General features: G+C 39.9%; 1 protein-coding gene and 1 non-coding gene across 4 annotated transcripts in view; both read left to right on the top strand.

The window, feature by feature from the left end:
- Positions 1 to 569: 569 nt before the first annotated feature.
- Positions 570 to 22,960, top strand: part of NUFIP2 (nuclear FMR1 interacting protein 2) — a 32,153-nt gene continuing 9,762 nt past the window's right edge. Inside the window, exons 1-4 of one of the 3 annotated variants that reach the window (XM_059147360.1) lie at positions 570 to 980; positions 6,540 to 8,264; positions 16,817 to 17,013; positions 21,238 to 21,270. In XM_059147360.1, the coding sequence (XP_059003343.1) occupies positions 695 to 980; positions 6,540 to 8,264; positions 16,817 to 17,013; positions 21,238 to 21,270 (2,241 nt within the window). In that variant the 5' untranslated portion in view covers positions 570 to 694. Of the gene's footprint in view, positions 981 to 6,539; positions 8,265 to 16,816; positions 17,014 to 21,237; positions 21,271 to 22,960 lie in introns of those variants that run through there. The other 2 variants (XM_059147361.1, XM_059147362.1) reach the window with 2 other exon arrangements.
- LOC131817127 (U4 spliceosomal RNA) lies at positions 21,970 to 22,103 on the top strand. The gene has a single exon (XR_009348341.1). It is a non-coding gene; the product is annotated as a U4 spliceosomal RNA (small nuclear RNA).

The following is a 22,960-nucleotide window of genomic DNA, read 5'->3' as shown; positions in this document are numbered from 1 at the left end:
ACCCTATAATCCCTTCGTGGAAAGGAAGAGATTAGCATATGAATACAAAGCAAAATGAATCCAGAATACAAAATGATCTATGGGATTGTGAAGCGCTTGTGTTCTTAAAAAAAAAAATGTATTTATTTCCTCTTTTTGTATTGCCCCTTTAGTGGTCTCAGGGTTAAGGGAACTGAGCTTCTCCTCTGGTTACCCGGAAAAGGATTAAAAAAAAAAAAAAAAAAAGCCAACAGATTCTAGGAGGTGCAAAACCAAACAGATGGCTCCACGAGCCAGTGGAATTGCCAGTGGAATCGCCAGTGGAATCTGCTACACTCGACGTGAGTTTGCTTGCGGGTAAGGAGTGTAGAAAGTGCCGTTCGCAGACTGCGCGGTGAAGGAGAGAAAGCGACAGAAGAGAGAGCCATAGTGCTGACGTTGAAGGCCCGGCCCTGTGAGGTTGCACAGGGTAAGTGGCGTTGGCCAGGAGGCTGTGGCGAAGGGGAAGGAAAGAGGATTTGGGCTAGGGGCGGGGCCTGCGGCCCAGCGTGGCTCCTGATTGCTGGAGCGTCGCTGCCAATCTCGCAGGATCGCTCGGTTAACCAGTGCGCTGGCTAGACGCGCTCAGATATACTGAGTGAGCCCCGAGAAGCAGTCTCAGATCCTGACGGTGCAGCAACCCGCAGCCTCAGCCAGGGAGTCCCAGCCGCTTTCAATGGAGGAGAAGCCCGGCCAGCCACAGCCTCAGCACCATCACAGCCACCACCATCCGCACCATCACCCCCAGCAGCAGCAGCAGCAGCAGCAGCAGCCGCATCACCACCACCATTATTATTTCTACAACCACAGCCACAACCACCATCACCACCACCATCACCAGCAGCCTCACCAATACCTGCAGCATGGAGCCGAGGGCAGCCCCAAGGCCCAGCCGAAGGCGCTGAAACATGAGCAGAAACACGCCCTCCAGCAGCACCAGGAAACGCCGAAGAAGAAAACAGGTCTGGGAGGGAGGACGAGTGGGGGAAGGGGAGTGAGGGTGGGGGGTAGGGGAGATGGGGGTGGGGCTGGATGTGGAAAGCGCGGACGCGGTCGGAGTGGTGTGCGTGTGTGTGTGTGTGTGTGTGTGTGCGCGTCTGTGTCTCTGTGTCTCTGTGACCTGCGGGTCTGGGGAAGCCCCCTTCCATTCTCCCAAAGCCCGGGCTGGGCCGCGGGGTTTGCAGCGCCCTCTCCTTCCCCTCAGCACGGGAGAGGCCCAACCAGGCCAGTGTGACCTTCCCGGCCCCCGCCCGGGCTGGAGGGAGACCCGAAGGGTCGGCCTTAGAAGTCTAGCCTTACTATTCCTTTCCCGTTTACCTTCCTGAGGCCCCAAAGGAACCTTAATCTGGTGGCTCTGAGTTGGGGTGACCACAGCTCCCCCCACCAGAAGCCTTCGGGGTGTAGCTCAAGAAGGCCTAGCGAATCCCGACTTGGGTGGTGTCGCGAGACCCTTTTGCAGGCGGCGAGGCGAGGGTAGGTGGGCAGAATTGAGGAAGTGTCCTCCCTCACTCGCCACCCCAAGCCCACCTGTGGCCTTGGGGTTCCTGTCTGGGGGGGCGGCCGGGACCCCCCGCCTCTCGAGTCATTTGCACCTCTAGACGCCCCTCTTGGGCAGCGGACCCCGCAGTCTACCCTTACTGCTCCTCGCGAGGCCGGCGCCCCGGGCCCGCTCCCCCCAGAGCCGGCGCGGCTGGAATGTTCTCTCCTCCTCGCGGGGCCGCTTCCTGTCCGCCATGTTGGAAGCCGATTCCTGTCACCGACTCCGGCCCAGGAGCGGAGGGGGAAGGGTGTCGAGGGGGCTCGGCGCGGCGGAGCTGGGGGGCTCGGGATCCCTACCCGCGGCCGCCTTGCCCCGCCGCACTGCGGGGGCGCCGTCGCCCCCGGCCCGTGGCCGCCCCTCCCCCCGTCGCCGGCCGGGTTGTGTAACCCGGTGGCGGCCGCGCGGCCCCGGGCGGGTCCCTGGGGTGAGGGGCGGGGGCGGTTGGGGTGGGGGAGGGAAGCGGCCACGAGGGGAGCGGCCTTCACCGGGCCCCGCGCGCCGGCGGCCGCGTTTCCCGCTCCCGGGTGCGGCGGGAGGCGCGGGCGGTCCGGGAGAGGAGCCGGCCTCGAAGTGGAGCCAGGAGCAGGAGGCCGCGGGCGGCGTCCGCGGCGCTCCTTGGGGCAGGAGGGCTGGGGGGGGGGGTACATTTTGGGTAGAGGCGGTGCCTGAAGGCCGGGTGGGGTACCCAGCGGGAACCAGGCTCCCCGGTCACGAGTTTCTCTGCCACAGGAACCTCGTCTCCTGCCAGGTTCGCTCACGACTCCGCCTCTCAGGCTTTCACTTGGGCCCTTTCCTCCTAACAGCTTTTTTTTTTTTTTTTTTTTTTTACAAAAAAAGCTTGTTTAGCTTTTTCAAGCCCCCCAGCATTTTTCTGGGCTTGGGTAGTGATTTTTGAGGAGCGAGATTAGAAAAATGATTGGATGGGGTAGCGGGCGAGGTTTTTTTTGACCCCTGTTACTTGTCCTTAAAGGAGAAACGAGGTGGTTCATCCATGCGGTTGGTTCACTACCATCTTGCTTTGGACGAGGCTTTTCCCCGGTAAAAAGGAAAGGTGTTTTCCTATTTTCAAATTGATGCCGAGCCCCAAACTCTTGATTTGAACAATGTTAAATTGAGGGTAAAAGTCATTTTAGACAACATTTGAGAAGAAATGAACTTTAAAAGTTTGTGACTAGGCAGATTTTTACAAATTAAAGGTTCTTTATAAATTGGAAGAGAAATGAAGGGAATGGTAAGAAAATGGATGTTAAACCCAGCATATCAGATGTGATACAAACAGTTACTGAGAGCTGGAGAAAAATTACTCTTCTGTTGAAGATTTAATGTAATTTGAAGACTGAAATTGGAATGCCAGATTTTCCACTTTGGGGGGTAGGGACATCAGGTGTGCAGTAGAAATGAACATATATATGTATTGGGAATTAATCTTAACGGGTTTGGAACAGTTTGAAAACTATCAGAAGGTATACATCACTAAATGTTTTAACCTTAGGTCTTTTTCAATTTAGAGAAAAGAAAATCTTTATTGTGGTTGCTTGGAATATAAAGCAGTATTACTGTTCAGATTGGAAAATTTTATTTAGTTGGTCAGGTATTAATATACCCCACCCCTGAACCATTCAGCCCCCGGCATTCTTCAAAGTAGTATGTCTAATCCAGGAAGAGGATAAAGAGGGGAAACTGGATTTAGCGATTTTGAGAGAATGTAAACAATTTGGGATGAACAGTTTTCCATGTGTGGCCTGGTCACGGTACTGTGGCGTCAATGTGTGTAATGCTAATTTACTAAGAAAACCGAGCATTTTTGAAATGTGTCTGTAATATGTTGAAGTGGGCTTTTATGACCCATTACCCACAAACCTATAAAGAGGAACCCGTTTTCTTTTACCAGAAGAGGGCGCAAGAGAGGGCCAAATGTGTTCAGTAATTTGGGTTTCTAATCCAAAAGCTAGATTTATTAGGACTGAAGTTTTGCAGAGTCCATTTGAAATAGGGTTAGATACTTTAGCATGGCAAACCTGAATAGTGAAAGTGCAAAGAGCCCTTTGATTTCCCTCAGTGATTCTGTGGTATTTGCATTTTTTCTTAAATACCTAAGTTTTTAAAAGAAAATGCCTCTTCTACACTTTGTGTAAGTTTCTTTAAAAAAATTTTAAAGACTTTATTTGACAGAGAAAGAGAGCGTGATGGGGTTGGGGGGGTGGTGCTGAGGGAGAGGGAGAAGCAGTCTTCCCGCTAGACCAGGGCTCTGAGATCATGACCTGAGCATAAGGCAGATGCTTGACTGAACCACCCAGGTGCTCCTGGAAAAAAACTTCAGTTAAATGAGAAAGGTTTTTGTTACTAAAACTTGGGGGTTGGAAGTATGGTGGTTTTTGAGCTGTTATTAAATTGTTAGGTGATTACTGATATTGGAACCACTAAATATTAGTAATTTCAGGAAAAACTATTCCGGTTCACTTAAAAGTCCTGGCTTTGGTCCAGGTTAGTTTGGACATTGGAATTTTTTTTTTCTTAAAACTGCTTACCTTTGAGAAAGTTATGACTAATAGGCCCTAGAGTACAAAACCTTTGTTTAGCCTGTTAGCATGAAATGGTGTATGTAGTGTTTTTGTTTGTTTGGTTTATTTGGTTTTAGTCTAGGGGTACACAGGTAAACTTGGATCTGTTAAAAACAATGAGAGCCTCTATTTAGGAACTTGCTGCTTTTCTAAAGAAAAAAAAAAAAGAAACTTTCAGAAAACATTCTAAGGAATGGTCTCTTCTTTACTAGTAGTTTCATAGTTAGAATTTTACCACCAAAAATTTGATTTGATTGGCTATCCTAAAATCACTTTCAGCAGTCAAAATTTAAATACAACTCTGCAAAAGAGCTTTAACAAAATAAATTGTTTTGTGGTACAGATTTTGTGCCACTGCATCTTAGGAACGATTATAGTCGTGAGTTATTTTCTGAAAGTTAATACAGTGGGAGAAAATGCTTTTGTTTGTTCATTCGTAGCATCATTATCTTTTTCTCTGATACAAAATGAGTGCCTTAAAATTACAGTAAATCCTGTTGTGCATCTTCCCAGATTGTTCTATTCCACATCAAATTATTTTAAAACAATGGTTCTCACACTTGTTTAAAACAAAACAAAAAAAACCAAAAAACCTTAGATCCCTTATGCTTTTAAAATTCACAGAGCTTTTACTGTGGGTTATGTATCTATTGATGTTTACTGTATTGGGAATTAAAACAATTTCAAAACAAGAATATACAGCTCACATTCCTTTTAGCCTTCACAGGCTAAAGACCCACAAGAACGAGTGAATAAAAGTGACAAAAGCAAATTACTTGGTATTGATTGGATGCCCCGCCCCAGTCCCTTGAAAAACTCCCTTAAATGAATTTGTGTGCATCCTTCTGTTACGTATCTGTTTCTAATTACTTGACCTCAAAATACTTTTGGGAACTTTTCATAGAAAGGTAGATAACTAATACCACTGTTTAAACTGGTAAGGAAATGGGAAAAAACTGTTGTTTAGCCTAGTTGAATAACATATAGTAATAAACTGTTTATGGCAGTTGAAAGTCTGAAACTTGAACACCATGACACGTTTTAAAGTTAAATACTTTTTAAGGTGCCTGGGTGGCTCTGTCATTAGATGTCTGTCTTTGGCTCAGGTCATGATGAGGGTTCTGGGAACAAGCCCCACATTAGGCTTCTTGCTCATTGGGAAGCCTGCTTCTTCCTCGCCCACTCGCCTGCTTGTGTTCCTTCTAGCTGTAGCTCTCTGTCAAATAAATAAATAAAATCTTTAAATAAATTAAATAACTTTCATTGTAATTTTGTTAGTAAATAATATTGCATCACTTGTAGGCAGTATTACATAGTAATGGGAAACTATGTTGGGTAAACTGTAGTTCACATTTCCAGTTCTTTACTTTGTGACTTGGGCAAGTTAATTTCTCTGAGAGTCTTCTTACCCAGATGTAAAATGAAAAAAATGTATCTTAAAAGAGTTAGAAACATTGGTACATAGGTATTTTGGTTTCATACATAAATAGTATGATCTAATGTCTGGGAAATATTAAATTCAAGACTATTGTAGAAAAAGTTCACAGGTAGTAGATTTTTCTTCAGCAGAATGCAGTAGAAACTGCTTATGGTGTACCAGCCATTTATGGGTTCATAGAAAGGGATTTTTTTTTTAAAGATTTTACTTATTTGAGAGAGAGCAAGAGAGCACGAGCAGCAGGGAGGGGTAGACAGTTAGTTGTCGGAGGGAGAAACCTACTTCATGCTGAACAAGGAGCCTGATGATGTGGGGCTCAATCCCAGGACCCTGAGATCAGGACCTGAGTTAAGGCAGATGTTTAACTGACTGAGCCACCCAGGTGGCCCTAGAAAGAGATTTTTTAATTCTACTCTAATATACAATTAATGTATCAACATAACTTGATTTTTGCCCAGAGGGTAGCTCTGCTCTTAATTGTAAAGGAAATTTTACAACAGCCTGTGAGAACAATGGGAAAGTTGATTCTGAGAGAGTATGGCATACAGCTTAAGAGGTCTTGTTCTTCCTGAACTCAGACTTTGGTTTGAATTCCAGCTTAGTTCAGTCTCTTGCTTGCTAGACTTCATGGGGCTCACAAGTGTTTTCTCGTAGTTGTGAAATAATAACAGATAGTCAAGCTAATGTTCATAGCATAATGTCTTTAAATGTTAGGTACTATTGGTGTGCCTGGGTGGCTCAGTGGGTTAAAGCCTCTGCCTTCAGTTCAGGTCATGATCCCAGGGTCCTGGGATCAAGCCCCTCATTGGGCTCTGTGCTCAGCGGGAAGCCTGCTTCTCTTCCTCTCTATCTCTCTCTCTGCCTACCTCTCTGCATACTTGTGATTTCTGTCTGTCAAATAAAATCTTTTTTAAAAAAGTTAGACTGTTGTAATCTGTATATTGTAATTGTTTTTTTTTTTAAATTTTTTTCCCCCCTCTAGGCTATGGTGAACTAAATGGTAATGCTGGAGAAAGAGAAATATCTTTAAAGAGCCTGGGTTCTGATGAAGCTACCAGCCCTATTTCCAGGGTCCTCAATGGCAACCAACAAGTTGTAGACACTAATCTGAAGCAGACTGTAAAGGCCAGCACCTTTGGGAAAGCAGGAATTAAAACCAGGAATTTCATGCAGAAAAACAGTATGGACAAAAAGAATGGGAAATCTTATGAAAATAAATCTGGAGAGAACCAGTCTGTAGACAAGACTGATACAGTAGCAATTCCAAATGGTGTTGTAACAAATAATTCTGGTTATATTACTAATGGTTATATGGGCAAAGGAGCAGATAACGATGGTAGTGGATCTGAGAGCGGATATACCACTCCTAAAAAAAGGAAAGCTAGGCGCAATAGTGCCAAGGGTTGTGAAAACCTTAATTTAGTTCAGGACAAAATAATGCAACAAGAGACCAGTGTCCCATCCTTAAAACAGGGACTTGAAACTTTCAAGCCTGACTACAGTGAACAAAAGGGAAATCGAGTAGATGGTTCGAAGCCCATTTGGAAGTATGAAACTGGGCCTGGAGGAACAAATCGAGGAAAACCTGCTGTGGGTGATACGCTGCGGAAAGGCTCTGATATTAAACCTGGTGTGAGCAGCAAAAAGTTTGATGATCGGCCCAAAGGAAAGCATGCTTCTGCTGTTACCTCCAAAGAGGACTCGTGGACCCTATTTAAACCACCCCCAGTTTTTCCAGTGGACAATAGCAGCGCTAAAATAGTTCCTAAAATAAGTTATGCAAGCAAAGTTAAGGAAAACCTCAACAAAACTGTACAGAATTCTTCCGTGTCGTCATCTTCATCTTCATCCTCTTCATCATCTACTGGGGAAACTCAGACCCAATCTTCAAGTCGGTTATCCCAGGTCCCTATGTCAGCGCTGAAATCTGTTACTTCGGCCAACTTTTCTAATGGGCCTGTTTTAGCAGGGACTGATGCAAGTGTGTATTCTCCAGGGGGTCAGCCACTGCTAACTACTGCTGCTAATACTCTAACACCCATCTCTTCTGGGACTGATTCAGTTCTCCAGGACATGAGTCTGACTTCAGCAGCTGTTGAACAAATTAAATCTAGCCTTTTTATCTATCCTTCAAATATGCAAACTGTGCTGTTGAGCACAGCACAAGTGGATCTGCCCTCTCAAACAGATCAGCAAAACCTGGGGGATATCTTCCAGAATCAGTGGGGTTTATCATTTATAAATGAGCCCAGTGCTGGCCCTGAGACTGTTATTGGGAAGTCATCAGATCATAAAGTGATGGAGGTGACATTTCAAGGGGAATATCCTGCCACTTTGGTTTCACAGGGTGCTGAAATAATCCCCTCAGGAACTGAGCATCCTGTGTTTCCCAAGGCTTATGAGCTGGAAAAACGGACTAGTCCTCAAGTTCTGGGTAGCATTCTAAAATCTGGGACTACTAGTGAGAGTGGAGCCTTATCCTTGGAACCCAGTCATATAGGTGACCTGCAAAAAGCAGACACCAGTAGTCAAGGTGCTTTAGTGTTTCTCTCAAAGGACTACGAGATAGAAAATCAAAATCCTCTGGCGTCTCCTACGAACACTTTGTTAGGCTCCGCCAAAGAACAGAGATACCAGAGAGGCCTAGAAAGAAATGATAGCTGGGGTTCTTTTGACCTGAGGGCTGCTATTGTATATCACACTAAAGGTAACTCGTTTTTTCTTATATAAAGATTCTTACTGGTCGATTTAACTTATATTTATTAGCTGGTGTATTAAGGGTGAATTTTGGAAATTACTAGGAGATTCTTGAAGAATTTGTGAACTAAGTTGACAATAACAGTGGATAAAGCTGCTGATAAACTAATTCAGGGTCTTTGGCAATAGTACTATTTTGAAGAAAAAAAATTTTTTTTAACTTAAAAGCATTTAAAAATATATATATATATACACACATATACATATATACACAGTGTATTTGACTTCCTACACTTAGTTCAAAGAGTGAAGAAGGGTGGGGTTGTGCCTAAAGGGATGACATATTTTCTCTTGGGTTGTTTTTTAAATTTTTCTTTGAACAGATGCTTCCTCTCCTTTGCTTTTTATATCATAACGCTTCTTTATTAGTGAGCTCACTTGATAGTTGTAATATGTGTAAAATGTGTAGGAGCAGTGTTTTTGAGGAGGAGTCCAAAAAGATGGAGTGGCAAACTAGTTTTTCTTTTACACAAAGGAATAATGGGTGCTGAATGGTAACTGGAAAGTAATTTTGATAACAGCAACAGCAAGCCCAGTTAGCATTGTAGAACCAGGCACTTGGAGTCTGTACTTTTCATAGCCCTGAAGCCTGTGTTTAAAAAAGGAATCAGATATCTTTCAAGTTCATGCCCATAACTTTTTTTAGAATATGGTTTCTTGGTGTCTTATTTTATTTATTTATTTTAAAGATTTTATTTATTAATTTGACAGAAATCACAAGTAGACGGAGAGGCAGCCGGGGGGGGGGGGGGGAAGCAGGCTCCCTGCCGAGCAGAGAGCCCGACGCGGGACTTGATCCCAGGACCCTGAGATCATGACCTGAGCCGAAGGCAGGGGCTCAACCCACTGAGCCACCCAGGCGCCCCTGGTGTCTTATTTTAAATTAAAATTAATTTATTTCAGAGAGAGAGCACGGGTAGGGAGGGGCAGAGGGAGAGGGAGATACACAGACTCCCTGCAGGGAGTCCACCTCTGGGCTTAGCAGGACCCTGAGGTCATTATTTGCGCTGAAATCCAGAGTCCGGTGCTTATCTGGCTCTGCCGCTATTTGTGTCTTAAAAATCTGCTGTATGGCATAACTTATTTAAATACCTAGAGCAAATAACAAAGCTTAGTGAATGATGTTTACAACCTTGATACTTTTGAGAACAGTAGTTTTCAGTCTTCCATTTCCATATTCCCCTCCTCCCCTAACAGAAATCTATACCCCGTGTGTGCATACACACACCTAAGATATGCTGCACATTCCCATTTTTAGTATTGGCTCATTTAGGCAGTGACCTGGAACTTCAAGGAAGGGGCAGCATAAGTGGGGATGAGGTAATTGCCATATTCTCCCTGGAAGAATCACTGCCTCGGAGATGAATAACAAAGCTATTTATGTGACTTTTAAGCAAATTTGCCGCCTCTGCATACCTTACCTTATCTGCAAACTGGAAGACATTAGTAAAATGAACAGATGTCCATTTACTATTTTTCTTCTTTTTAAAAAATGGGAGTAAGTAGTAGTATTGCCTTATGGGAGTTTAGGAGTAGAAATCCTGGCAGATAAAATTACCTGTCTTCACTTTTTTCTCCAGCACTGCTGTTTGGAAATAAATGAATTGACCAAGAAGTGGATGTTTTTAGGAAAGTTAAGACAAAAAAAATTGCATAGTTTCTTAAGACTTGTGGTTAATTATAAGTTAAATTCTGCTGGGGGAGTTGGCGTTTCTGGTGGTATCTTCTGTGCCATCGGCCCTCCAGAGACCTTTACTGGGAAAATCTTTACCTGAGTATTTTGTATTGGTGGTCATTATGTGAACCTGAGAGGATATCTGGTTTTCTTCCACAGCCTGTGAAAAAGTCTGGGACAAGTTGTTCCATTAAGTGGCTCCTAGTTTTATATAGATTTTTATTGTGAATTGTAAGCCTTTTTATTTTTTATTTTTTTTAAGATTTTATTTATTTATTTGACAGAGATCACAAGTAGGCAGAGAGGCAGGCAGGCAGGCAGAGAGGAGGAAGCAGGCTCCTTGCTGAGCAGAGAGCCTGACACGGGGTTCGATCCCAGGACCCTGGGATCATGACCCGAGCGGAATATAACCCACTGAACCACCCAGGCGCCCCTTGTAAGCCTTTTTATTTTATTTAATTTATTTATTTATTTATTTATTTATTTGAGAGACAGACAGTGAGAGATAACATGAGTGAGGAGGTCAGAGGGAGAAGCCGACTCCCAATGGAGCTGGGAGCCCGATGTGGGACTCCATCCCAGGACTCCAGGATCATGACCTGAGCTGAAGGCAGTTGTCCAACCAACTGAGCCACCCAGGCGCCCCCCTTGTAAGCCTTTTTAAATGGGAGTATTAACTCCAATTTATTTCTAGGTATTCTGTATGCATTTTCCATATAGGTAGGCTAACTAGACATGAAATCAGTGGTATTTAGATGAGCTAAATGCCCCTACATGGATGCAGTTATATTTAATTTTGCTAATATTAACGAATGATTTGCTTTAGTGAAGTGCATCAATTTGAGTTTTGTAGTTGAATATTACTGAGATTAAATTGGTATTGATTGTGTTGTTGCTGCATCCCCCCTCCCCCCAACAATGGATAACATTCAGTTCAGTTAGTTCCTAAAGTTGCAGTTTCTTTGTATTACTGCCAAATGTGGATTGGTTCATTAGGTCACTAATTTCTCTTTTCTTTGAATTTGTTTTGAATTACAACCTTTTAAAGATCTGAAGTTCTGGCTTGCCTTTTTTTTTTTTTTTTAAGTTAAACTCTAAAGAAGGTAATCAGTTGTGCTTACTGGAATATCCTTTAAAAGAGCACCTATATTTTTTTTGGTCCTTTAGCGTAGTCTTCTCTTTAAACGTTCAAAGGCGATCACTTACAAAGTTAGTTAGGCTCAGGAATAGAAGTTCTTATGCATACCTCCTAACTTCAAAAATAAGTTCTTCAACAACTTTATTTGGAAATAGTAGGTAAGAGGGTGCTTAGTAAGTTCAGTAGGAATGGTGCATTTTTTAGATTAAACATTAATTACTTGCAGCCTTGGAAGTATGTTCAGTACATTTGAGGATATGAAATAAAGATAGATACATGAGGCATAAAAAAGGGATTGGTGGGAATTATAACTCTTGGGATTTTTCTTTTAGCTTATGATACATGTTATGCTATTAACTTTTCCTTAAGAAACAGGAGGGTTAATCTTTATATTATCTGGAGGAATATTGTACCATTACATAGTAGTATTAATATGTATGGTGAGACATGGGTCCTGTTTTCTATTTTTCTCAAGTGGCACTTAAGGGGTGAACTTTAAAGTGTTACCTTTTTAAATTGGCCATGAAAAAATTTATATTCAAAAGTGGAAACTATAATGAACCCCAAAGTACCCATCGTCCAGCCTGAACATTTAAAAAGCTTAGTCATTCTTATTTAACCTATCTACCTTCAGAGTTTCTTTGGTAGGACTGTCAAGAGCAAATTCCAGGTACCTAACATTTTGCTCATTGATACTTCCATTGTGTTAGAGTGATAGATTTTAATGCACGTACTGGACAGACAGCTGTTGCCTCCTTTAAAGCATTTAGTAGACCCTAACTTTTTGAGGTGAATCTTTGATTTTGAAATGGTCATTTGAAGTTATTTGACTCAGAAAAGTCATTTGAAGCCAAATCTGTTGAAATAAGGTAGGTTGATGTGAGTTGTGTGTTTGGTCAGTGTTTAAACCGGGTTGATATATCTTGCCTAAAACTGTGCTGAAGGTTATCAAGCATTCAGAATGCTTGTATTTTTGTAGTATTCATGAAAAAATAATTTGATATGGTAAATTTTATCCAGCATGTAGAGATGGAAGGGGAGATGAATAAAATAAGGTGTAATTCTTGATGGTTGAAGTGAGTCAGCATGGCAGTTATCTAGTATAAAATATACTTGAGGGGACACCAGGCGCTACAGTATAAAACTTTAAAAATTTGTTTCTCTGTTACTTATAGGTTATTGGCATAAATGATTTGAATTCACTAGATCTGGCCTACACCTTGGAATTAAAATGTATTTTAACTTACTAGGTGGTTCTCACTGCCTGCTGGGATTGAGAACTCGAAATCTAGAGAGCTTTCTTCAGCTTAATCCTTTTTTTCTTTTCTCTGACACAGTTGTGCAGTAATTGTGTGTGTGTGTGTTTTCCTTTCACTTATTATGTACTTATAGGCAAAGTACTTCACTTAGTTATGGAAGATTTTGCAAGATTGAGTCTTTTTCTTTGTAGAGCTTAAGGAGAGGCAAAAGTACACAAGTTTATCAGGCAAGATTTTAAGTGTATTCAGATATAAATAGAAGACTTCAGTGGAAGGAGAATTTTTAATGGAGTAAAGGTGGGAAGAGTAAAGGCAGGGTATGTTTTCATGGAGGCAGCAGCGTTTAATAAGAGTTTTGATGGACGTTTAATAAGAGTTTTGATGGACGGGGGAAGATTTTGTGACTTATGGAAATGCAGATAAGAGGAAAATAAAGAATAGATAAGTTGGAGAATTCTGAGTAAATGTAAACAGTGAAAGGGTTCTGCTTTGGTTATGGTGAGGGGACATAAAGAGAAAGAAGATAAGTTGATGCCAGATCATTAGGTCGGTCTGGAGGCAGGTGGGAAGCCACTGAGTATCAGGGAGATGGGCTTGTGGAATGGAAGTGACTTAAACTGCACGGGAGACGGATGAATGCCAAAATGTTCCTAATTTCTGTGTACTTGAAAAAAATCATTTGTTGTTCTTAAGTCTGTGCTTCTAAATTTATAAAATAGTACATCGGCCTTTGTTTTATTTTACTGAAGAGCTTGAAAAACTGAGTTGGTATTATAGACCTGCATTCAGGTAGATTAATGTGGCACCAATTTGTAAGGCAGATTGGAAGGCATTTTTCTAATGAGCTCTTAGAATAGTCTAGGCAGAGGAGTAATGAGATTTTCCCATTTGTATTTGTAGTCATATGGATGTTTTGCTTATCTGAAGATAAATACTTAGTTTAAAAAGGGGATTTTAGGTTTGGGAGTGAGGAAGTTGTTCTACAGGGTAGGAGGAGGCAGGAGACAAGTTATGGGTTAATCCATCAAAGGGGGAAAGAGGACTTTTGTTTACAGAAGCATCTGAATACTAAATTTTCTTTCTTAAACACAATGTTGAACAAGTATTTTCACCTTTACTGCATTTTACTATTACTGTTTCGTGATTGCTTATAGCATCACAGCTGTCTTTCTCATAATCTTAACTACAGGTGCCTAAAGATTTGAATTTGGTTTCAGCCCTAGTTGAATTTCTTAGAATGGGGAAGGATCCTTTTGTCCCCCTCTATAATATGGGACATAAAAGAATGTTTGTAACAATTTAACGTGATTGTGAGATCTTTTTTTTCCTAGTGACTTACCATTTTAGCATCTGTATTAAGCTGCTTGATTTTTCATTAAGTCTGCTTTTATGAGTGCAATAGTAATGAATTTACTTTGGTATTAGTCTGAAAGGTAACTTGTAAAGAATTTATAGAAGGTAAAATTTAACTCCCAGATTTTATTAGCTTACCTCCTGAAAGTGAGGAAAGAACCACCCATGCTATAAAAGCAGAAATTGTCTATTACTATCTTAGTAATAGCAGTTTCATTATGCCAAGCAACTTGAATTTGATATTTTACCTTCAGAGTAAACTGGATTAGAATAAGCATAGAAGTAGAAATGAACCAGAACTCAAAAGTTTCTAATGTATATATTTAGACATAATATATACATATATATGTATAATATACTATGTGTATATATATAATAATAATATAATATGTATATATAATAATATACACATATGTATGTATAGACATAATAATGTATATATTCCAAGTTTCTAATGTATATATTTAGAGGTGGTCCAGACAGTTCTATTTAGTCTGGTTTGGTGTAACTCCAAATTGGGAATATAAGATTGAAATTGATCCAATGAAGAGTTTTAAGTATCTCCTGAAAAGGTGATGACTTCTTACTACTTCAGTCAGTCTAGGGCTTGTGAGTTTGAGCTGCACATTAGGGTGTAGAGGTTACTTTAAAAAAATTTTTTTTTAAGTAATCTTTACCTCCAGCATGGGGCTAGAACTCGCAACCCCAGACCAAGAGTCATGCACTCCACCAACTGAGACAGGCAGATGCCCCTAACATTTTTTAAACAAAGATAAATTTTTAATTCTCTGGTATAATCAAAAATGGAAAAGGAAAGGGTGGGGAGAAGATTCTGACAGTCGTCTTTGCAAAAGAATAGGGAGGTACTATGGAGTGGTTGAGGAAGGAAATCAGAATAGCAAAACAGGGTGAAGCATCAAGTGGTAAATTGACCTGGGGGAGGTTCTCAATTGTGGCAGTCCTCTTTTTTAGCCTTGTATTTGACTGACTTCCTTTTTTGGTGGGGAGACATGCTTTTTATTTTGGTTTTTAGACTTTAAAAACTTAATATTTAGATAGAGTGTGTGCTTGAGTAGGGGCAAAGGGAAAGGGAGACAGAATCTCAAGGAGACTGTCAGCACAGAGCTGGACACAGGGCTCAATCCCATGACCCTGAGATCATGACCAAAGCCAGAATCAGGAATTGGCCGCCCAACTGACTGGGCCATCCAGAGCCACCCAGCCACATGCCCTGAGACATGTGCTTTTTAAAATGTTTAAATATTTTGGGGGTGCATGGGTGGCTCAGTTGGTTAAGTGTCTGCCTTCAGCTCAGGTCATGATCCCAGGGTCCTGCGATCAAGCCCCACATCAGGCTTCCTGCTCGTTGGGGAGCCTGCTTGTCCCTCTCCAACCCTCCTCCCCTGCTTATGCTTGCTCGTTTGCTCTCTCAGATAAATAAATCTTTAAGAAGTTTAAATGTTTTCAGAACATTTTTTAGGATTGTTTATTATTGTTGTTGTTATTGTTATTATTATTATTATTTTTGTAAAGAGAGGAAGTGTGTGAGGGCAGGGAAGATGGGGAAGGCCAGAGAGAGAAAGAATCTTAAGCAGGCTCTTAGCCCAGCACAGAGCCCAGTGTGGGACTTGATCTCACCACCCTGAGATCATGACCTAAACGCAAACCAAGATTCAGATGCTTAACCAACAGCCACCCAGGAGCCCCTTAAATGTTAATATTAAACGGGGACAATAGTATCATTCAATTTTAAAAGTTTAAAAAAAAAAGGTATCAAGTTTAACCTTTAACCTTAGCTTTAGTCTTTTTCTTCGGAGAATTAAATGCAGAATTTTTTTGTTGGACCGTATGTAGTTGCTGTTTTTGTAAGTTGAAAATGGTTGAATATCGATTTCAATGGACGTAATACTACTTTGTTATATTTTTGCTTCCTGACTGATTTATGAGTAGTATTTTGTTCAAATATTTACATATAGCACCAAGCTCTGTGAGAAGCAATTGTGATAAGTAGATGAAAAGAGAGTATTTATGTCTTTAAGGAATTCAGTCTAATAGGGAACCATACATGGAAGGAAGTACATGACTAGTGTCAATGCTCTGTAGAAAAATACATAAAATGTGTGTGGAACATAGAGAAACTCCTAAGGGGGGTGGGAGGGTCAGAGAAGGCTAGTCAGGTTTTAAAAAGAAGTGGAAATTGGTTTATTTATTGTACAAGGAAAGTCATAACTTTTTTAGGTGGAGGAAATGAAATAATATTTGAACATGCTAGTCATTCAGAGTGATTCAAGGAAAGTGAGTGATACAAGTTTAAAAATCTTTAATTTAGTTGTCCAGTTTATTTATTGATGTACAGCTGTGTCAAATGCTGGAAATTTTATACAAGTGAACAGATCTAGTCTCTGTAGACCGTGAGAATCCATTGAAATGTTTTGGTCCCTTTCAGATTTATATTTTTAGAGGGAGAGAATGATAGCCATGGTGTAGAAGATAGAAAGTGAGACCCGATTAAGGGTGAGAGAAGCCTCTTAAAAAAAGATTACACGGCAGAAGTGTTCATAAGGTACCACTGCTTGAACAAGGCAGTGACATCTAGCTAAGGGAAAAAGAGAGTGACTAGAAAGTTAACAGTCTTAACTTTGAATAAGAATTGCCGTAGTTGAACACTCCCTCCCTAAATTCTCTAATTTGCATTTCCATAACTACTCACTTTCCTCCTTTTTACATCTTCAGCATAACCTGCCTGGTATCATTCTCCTTTTTTCTCAAATGTTGGTGTTCTTTCAGTCTCCCTTTCATGCTACTCAAACTCCTCTGAATAATCTCATCCAATTCTGTCACTGTGTATTAAGCTCAAAACTTCAACTGCTTTTACTCTGAGTTCAAACCACATATATTCAACATCATCACTCTAGTCTTTGTATATAACACTGAATTCATTTTTTTCCAAACCTTGATGATTAGGTTATATGGATCCTGTCTCTAAAATACCCATTTTTTTCCTTTCTATCTCTAATACAACTGTCCTAATTTCTTCACTTTTGCAGTAACATTTACTGGGCTCTTTTTCTGTACAGTAGTCCCACCTTATCCGTGGTTTTGCTTTCCGCGGTTTCAGTTCCCCACGGTCACTGTGGTCTGGAAGCAGATGATCCTTCTGAATCGTCAGAAGGTCAGTAGTAGCCTAATGCTACGTCACAATGCCCATTGTCATTCATCTCACTTCATCTCATCACTAGGCATCTATTCATCTCAGATCATCACAAGAAAAATGGTAAGTACAGTACAGTAAGACACTTGAGAGAGAGCACACTCAACATAACTTATTTACAGTGTGTCTTTTATTGTTTTATTGTTAATCTTTTACTGTGCCTAATTTATAAATTAAACTTTATCATAGACATGTATGTATAGGGGAAAACATAGTATATGTAGGGTTTGGTACTATTTGCAGTTTTAGGCATCCGCTGTTGTTGGGGGAAGGGTCTTGGAACCTCTCTCCGTAAGGGGGATGACTGTGCTATCACTTCACCCATACTCTGCAGTTACCTCAATTATTACTGATAATTTAGTATGATAATCTCAGATATTTTCAGTGGCTTCCCTTCAGCTGTATGGTTTAAATAGGAAATTTTCCTTTGTATGTGCTTTTGTGCTATCCCCTGAGTAGCAGAATAGGGGTCGGTCTCTCCTTGCAATTCTAGTTACTTGATTCTGTCTTGTAAACAAAAACAGCCATGGCTAATATATAAAATGAGTGTGACTCTGTTTTAAGAAAACTTGACTTGCAAAAACAGGCAATGGGTAGAAATCAAGTTTGCTGACCCCTGCTTTAGCATACCTCCTACTTGAATATGACCCAGGTTTGTTTGCATGTTGATACTTCTATCTAGAAAAGCTGTTTCTTCTACTAAGCTCACGGAGCTAGAGCCTTTCTGGTTTCACATCTATATCCCTAAACCCTAAATAGTAGTTTTTAAACTACTATTTGAAATTTAGAACTTCTAAGTTATTGGACATCTACTACAGGGAGCATTGTTATAGGGAGCTATGTAGGAAGTAGAAGTGTAGTCTGCTTTAGAAAATTGAATTGAATATTAAATTTTCTTTCCTGATGAGGTTGTGTAACTAAATATTTGAAAAATTTTATATGATAAAATTTAACATTTGGATGGTGGCAGTCTTAATTGCAGAATTTTAACAAAATCACCTACTTTGGTATATTTTCAAAGCAGAAACCATGACTTCCTATGGCCATTTCTCAATAACTATTTGCATAATTGGGTGCTGGGATCCAACTTTAAAAAGAACTGGGAAGTAAAAGATTTTGGGGGAGATGATGAGGGCAGTATTAGAAGTAGACTGTGTTACGACACTGTATAGTTGAATGTGCCTTACTTTGTTCCGCTTCTCTTATGGTAGTTAAAACACTGGTTTTGTATTTAGAATCTGCATGGGGAGTTTTGTAACTTCAAAAAGGTCAAAAATACAATTTTTTCTTTTCCTATATATTCTCTATTACTAGGTTCTTGTTAATCATGCAAACAATATTTGATTTAGTCCCTTCTTTCTAATCTTCAGTTAAGTTCCATAGAAACTTAAAATTCTAATCAAGGACATCAAGTTGCTACTAGTTATAGAAGTATTTAATATTAAATAACTAGAAGGAGAGTTGCATTAATTTCTCGTTCAGCATTTCAGATAACGTTGATTTATTTCTTGCTACAAGCTTGGTTGGCCATGGCTAATTTTTTAGCTAGGTCATACATCCCTTTACCTTCCTCAAAAAGCATAATCAAATTCACTGCTCCAGAGCCCGTATTTCAGTGTAATAAGACTTTCTTACCAGAAGTCATGTAAAATCTATGTTTAAAACCTAAAACTGAATCAGGACTAAGCTAAGGAAATGATTTCAATCCACTAAAGAGCTTGGGTGGTTTCAAACAGTTGTATTTTGTCTTTAAAATTTAAAAGTACTGAAGTACTTCTCTGGACTCTTGAGTGTAGTCCCTCCCCATCTCCTGCACCAAAAAATGATGGCAGGGTAAGAGGCAGGTTGAGGTTCGTGATGGGGGAGGAGAAAAGGAAATGTTAAAGCATAGGTGGGTCAAAAGGGAAAGTTTCGGTTTTTTCAACATAATATAACTAAATACACATTTATCTTTACATTAAACAGACTTAACAGTAGTGAGCACTGAGTAATCAATACATACAGAACTCAGGAATTTATTTGTTGGAAAATGGATTTCTGTACTTTGACTAAAAGAAAAAATATTTGTGTTGGATTAATGTTTTTGAAGTCAGGTCAACCAAGGAAAGGCTGATCTTTGGACTTCTTAAAATAAGCCATTCTGAAGTACAGAAATGTTTAGGATAACGGCTCTAAAGACCATTTCAACTATTCCTAATTATCTGAAACTAATAGAAATTAGAGAGATAGATACGAGTGTCATGACTAGAATAACCTTCCTGCTTTATCTTCTTTTTTCCAGATTAAATTGATCACAATTCTCTCCCCTTAGACCTAGGAGATGGGGGTTTTCTTGCCAATCTTTGGATGGGTATCTGTCTAGTGATTTTTTTTTTTTAATATTATTTATTTGACAGCGAAAGTGAGCATAAGCAAGGGGAGGGGCGGGGGTGAGGGAGAAGCAGACTCTCCACTGAGCAGGGACCCCAGTGGCAGAGGCTTGATCTCAAAACTTGAGATCATGACCTTAGCCCAAGGAAGACGCTTAACCAACTGAACCACCCAGGTGCCCCTGTCCAGTGATTGAAAGCCCATAGCGTCCTTCTATGCTCTTGGACCAAGTGATAACTAGTGTATTACTTCCCAGGTTTTGTTTAATCAGGCATTTATTTTTTTAAAGATTTTATTTATTTATTTGACAGAGATCACAAGTAAGCAATGAAGCAGGCAGAGAAAGAGGGAAAAGCAGGCTCCGATCCCAGGACCCTGAGATCATGACCTGAGCTGAAGGCAGAGGTTTTAACCCACTGAGCCACCCAGGCACCCCTAATTGGGCATTTATTGTGATACCTTGAATGCAGTGTTATCTGTATAATTAGTTTGAATAATTAACCTATTTTTCCAAACATAAAATTCTGACAAATTTTCAAAACTTAAGAGTGAATTTGATGAGGGATAGAGGGGAGCAGGACGACTGTGATCTACCCTTCTCTGCCTCTATCCATAAACATAAAACAAAAAAATAATAATTTGAGATTTATACACTTTTAGCCCTGGAGAGAGATTATGTTGTACCTTACTATGACCCATGTCCAGATATATTCTATCTTACTGAGCTCCTGTTTTATTTTTCTTTAACTATATTTGGCCACTGATAAATTGTATGGAATACAATTACACAAAATCCAGTTATACAGAAGAAAATCTCCTTTTTGTCTTCAGATTAACAGTTGTATGGCCATGGGAAGAACACTTATTCCATAGTCATAGTTAGGTTCATTCCTGTTACTCTGTAGTCTTTGTTTACATTGTAAGCCGAATAGAATATTTCCTTTCAAGATACTGTAATTTCTATTTTCCTGTTCTTTGGTTCTTGTGATACAGTAGTCATCTATTGTCTTACTCATCAAACCTTCAAATAAAAGCCCTCTGTGAAGCTTTCTGGAATGCTTTCAGATAGAATTTTTCTCTGTATGTCACTCTAGTTTGGTCATTTGCATATTTTCTTCACTAAGTTATCAAAGTAAGCATGTTGTGATCACATTTCAGTGGAATTAGAGCAGATGAGGATTTGTTTACTAATAAATGGGTATGGATTGGCATTTTGACCTTATGGATTAAAAATAAGAGTAGGTGTGGTTTGAAGAACACAATCACTTCCCTACAGCAAAGAGTTAAGTAAAATTTTAATAAGGCCTGTTAAGCATCATGTTTAATCAAATTTGAGGGCTTTATTCAGAAGACTTTTGGGTACCATTAGGTTATGATGGATTGCCAAAAAATACTTCATTTTTTAAATAACAGTGAGCTGTTACAAAAAGTGCCACTTTATGTCATGCTTCAGCATATCTTCACTATTTGTATAGATAGAATTGCTCTCTTGGTAGTTTAATTTCAGTCAGTAATTCACTTTTTTTTTCTAAGATTTTATTTATTTGACAAAAAGAGAGCACAAACCGAGAGGGAGAAGCAGGCTCCCTGCTGAGCAGAGAGCCTGAAGCAGGGCTTGATCCGAAACCCTGGGATCATGCCTGAGCTGAAGTCCGGCACTTAACTAACTGAGCTGTCCAGGCGCCCCTATAATTCACTTTATATTATCAACTTAAGGCAATCTGAAAGACACTTCATGAGAATTCCAAGAAAATAAGAATGTGTTGTCTATTTAGTAGAACTATGCCATTTCAACCCTACCTCTAGCCCAGTCTAGGTTTTTTAGGTTTAAAGTGAAAATTATAGCTTTAAGCTTTGCTCTACAAAACTTAGTGTATAAAATAATGTTGTGGGTTTGTTTTTTTTTTTTCTTTGCAGAAATGGAATCTGTTTGGAATTTGCAGAAGCAAGGTAAGAATGGTTAGGTTACCTAAAATGTTAGTACTAATGACTTACAGCAATTTGGGTAGGAATAACATAAACAGTGACCCACCAAGGAAATAGGCTTTACATTTTGAATTATTTAATAACTGCAATTAAAATACATTTGCTACCATACCAGGATTGCTAAACATGGGATAACACTGTAAAAGAAAAGAGTATATGAAAATACTCTTCACCTGCTAGGTGAAGAACATGAATTTTTGCCCCCTCTGATTATGAAAGTAAGACAACATAAATATTTTTAATGTAGGAAACCAACATGAGTAAGTGTTTCCACTTATAGCCAGTCTTTATCTGTATTTGTGTGGTAGACAAGTGGTGTTCTAAGAACTGAAGTTCATAGTTCAGAAAAATACTGGCTGTTTTAGAAGCCTTATTTGGGCTGTATATTCTCTGAAATAGTAGATGGTTAAAAATCTAAAGAACAGCAAAGTAGCTTCCTTCATGAACCACCTGTATAAGATGTGAATAGCAGGAAGGCAAAGGAACTGAATAATCCACATCTGGATTGTTTGGAATTTTCAAAAAAAATCAAATTGGGTTATCCTAATTGTGTGCTTTCCTAAATATGTTAAAATGTGGTAGCTGTGGAATACCTGAAATAAGGTAAGTTTCAGTCTGGAGACCTAGTCACTAATAGATTTGGGCTTTTAGAACCCTGTAACTAGCTTTGCGCAGTGGCAGTATCGTAGCCAATGAGGTTTATCCGAGGCGCGATTATTGCTAATAGAACCCTGTAACTGAATTTCATCCATTTCCCATCCACTTTGCTAGCTAATATAAGTGAGAAAGGTCACTGTGTAAGCTAGAAGGTGGCAAGATTAAATGTACATTTCCTTGGGGGCACGTGGCTAGCTCAGTTGGAAGAGCATGGGGCTCTTGATCTCAGGGGTGTGAATTAGAGCCCCACGTTGGGTATAGAGATAACTTAAAATAAAAATCTTTTAAAAAAAAAGGAAAAAAGGTAGGTTTCCTTGATTTCCAAGGATTGCTCCTCCTCCCATCTCTCTCATACTTAGGTCAGGTTTTACTTGTCTAACACAGCTGTGAAGATAACTAGCAAGCTCCTGAATTATTTTGAGTTGCTTTCTGTGTCCCTTTTTATTCAAAGGCAAACGAGAAAAAGTTAGACTAGAAAATATACTCTGCAAAATTAGACTTCCTGTATTTACTGTAAAATGGCTATTACTTATTAAGAGCTAGCATTATCTTCATGGCAGGTTGCTAGGGGATGGCTATTACAATCCTAGAAGGGATTTTATCTCTGCACTAAATTAGATTGACTATTAGGCTCAGGTGAGCTTGAGATCTTTAAAGTTATATTTAGGTCTTTATACTTTTCCATTAGGTGACAAATTTTACTGGTTTCCTATTTTGTATTAAAAGCATGTATTACTTTTAAAAGTTCTTAGATAGGGGAAATGGTATGTAATAAAATTAATGCCTCTCTAGTAGAGGGGGAGCATACAGCTAAATAATTAGAATTTAGAATAGCACCTGAATCTCAGCTTATGCACATTGCAAAGAATAAAGACTGGGGGTGCTATGGGAAATTTGGAGGAAGAAAGAAGTCATAATTAGGACTGAATTGATAGTTTTCCAATCTTAACTGGAAATTTTTGGTGTTAGATGTGCCTCAAACAGTTCCTTATTAGAC

Source organism: Mustela lutreola, chromosome 15 (genome assembly GCF_030435805.1).
Source record: "Mustela lutreola isolate mMusLut2 chromosome 15, mMusLut2.pri, whole genome shotgun sequence".
Classification (NCBI taxonomy): Eukaryota; Metazoa; Chordata; class Mammalia; order Carnivora; family Mustelidae; genus Mustela; species Mustela lutreola.
The sequence above is the reverse complement of the archived record's forward strand: the minus strand, read 5'-3'. Positions and strand labels throughout refer to the sequence as shown.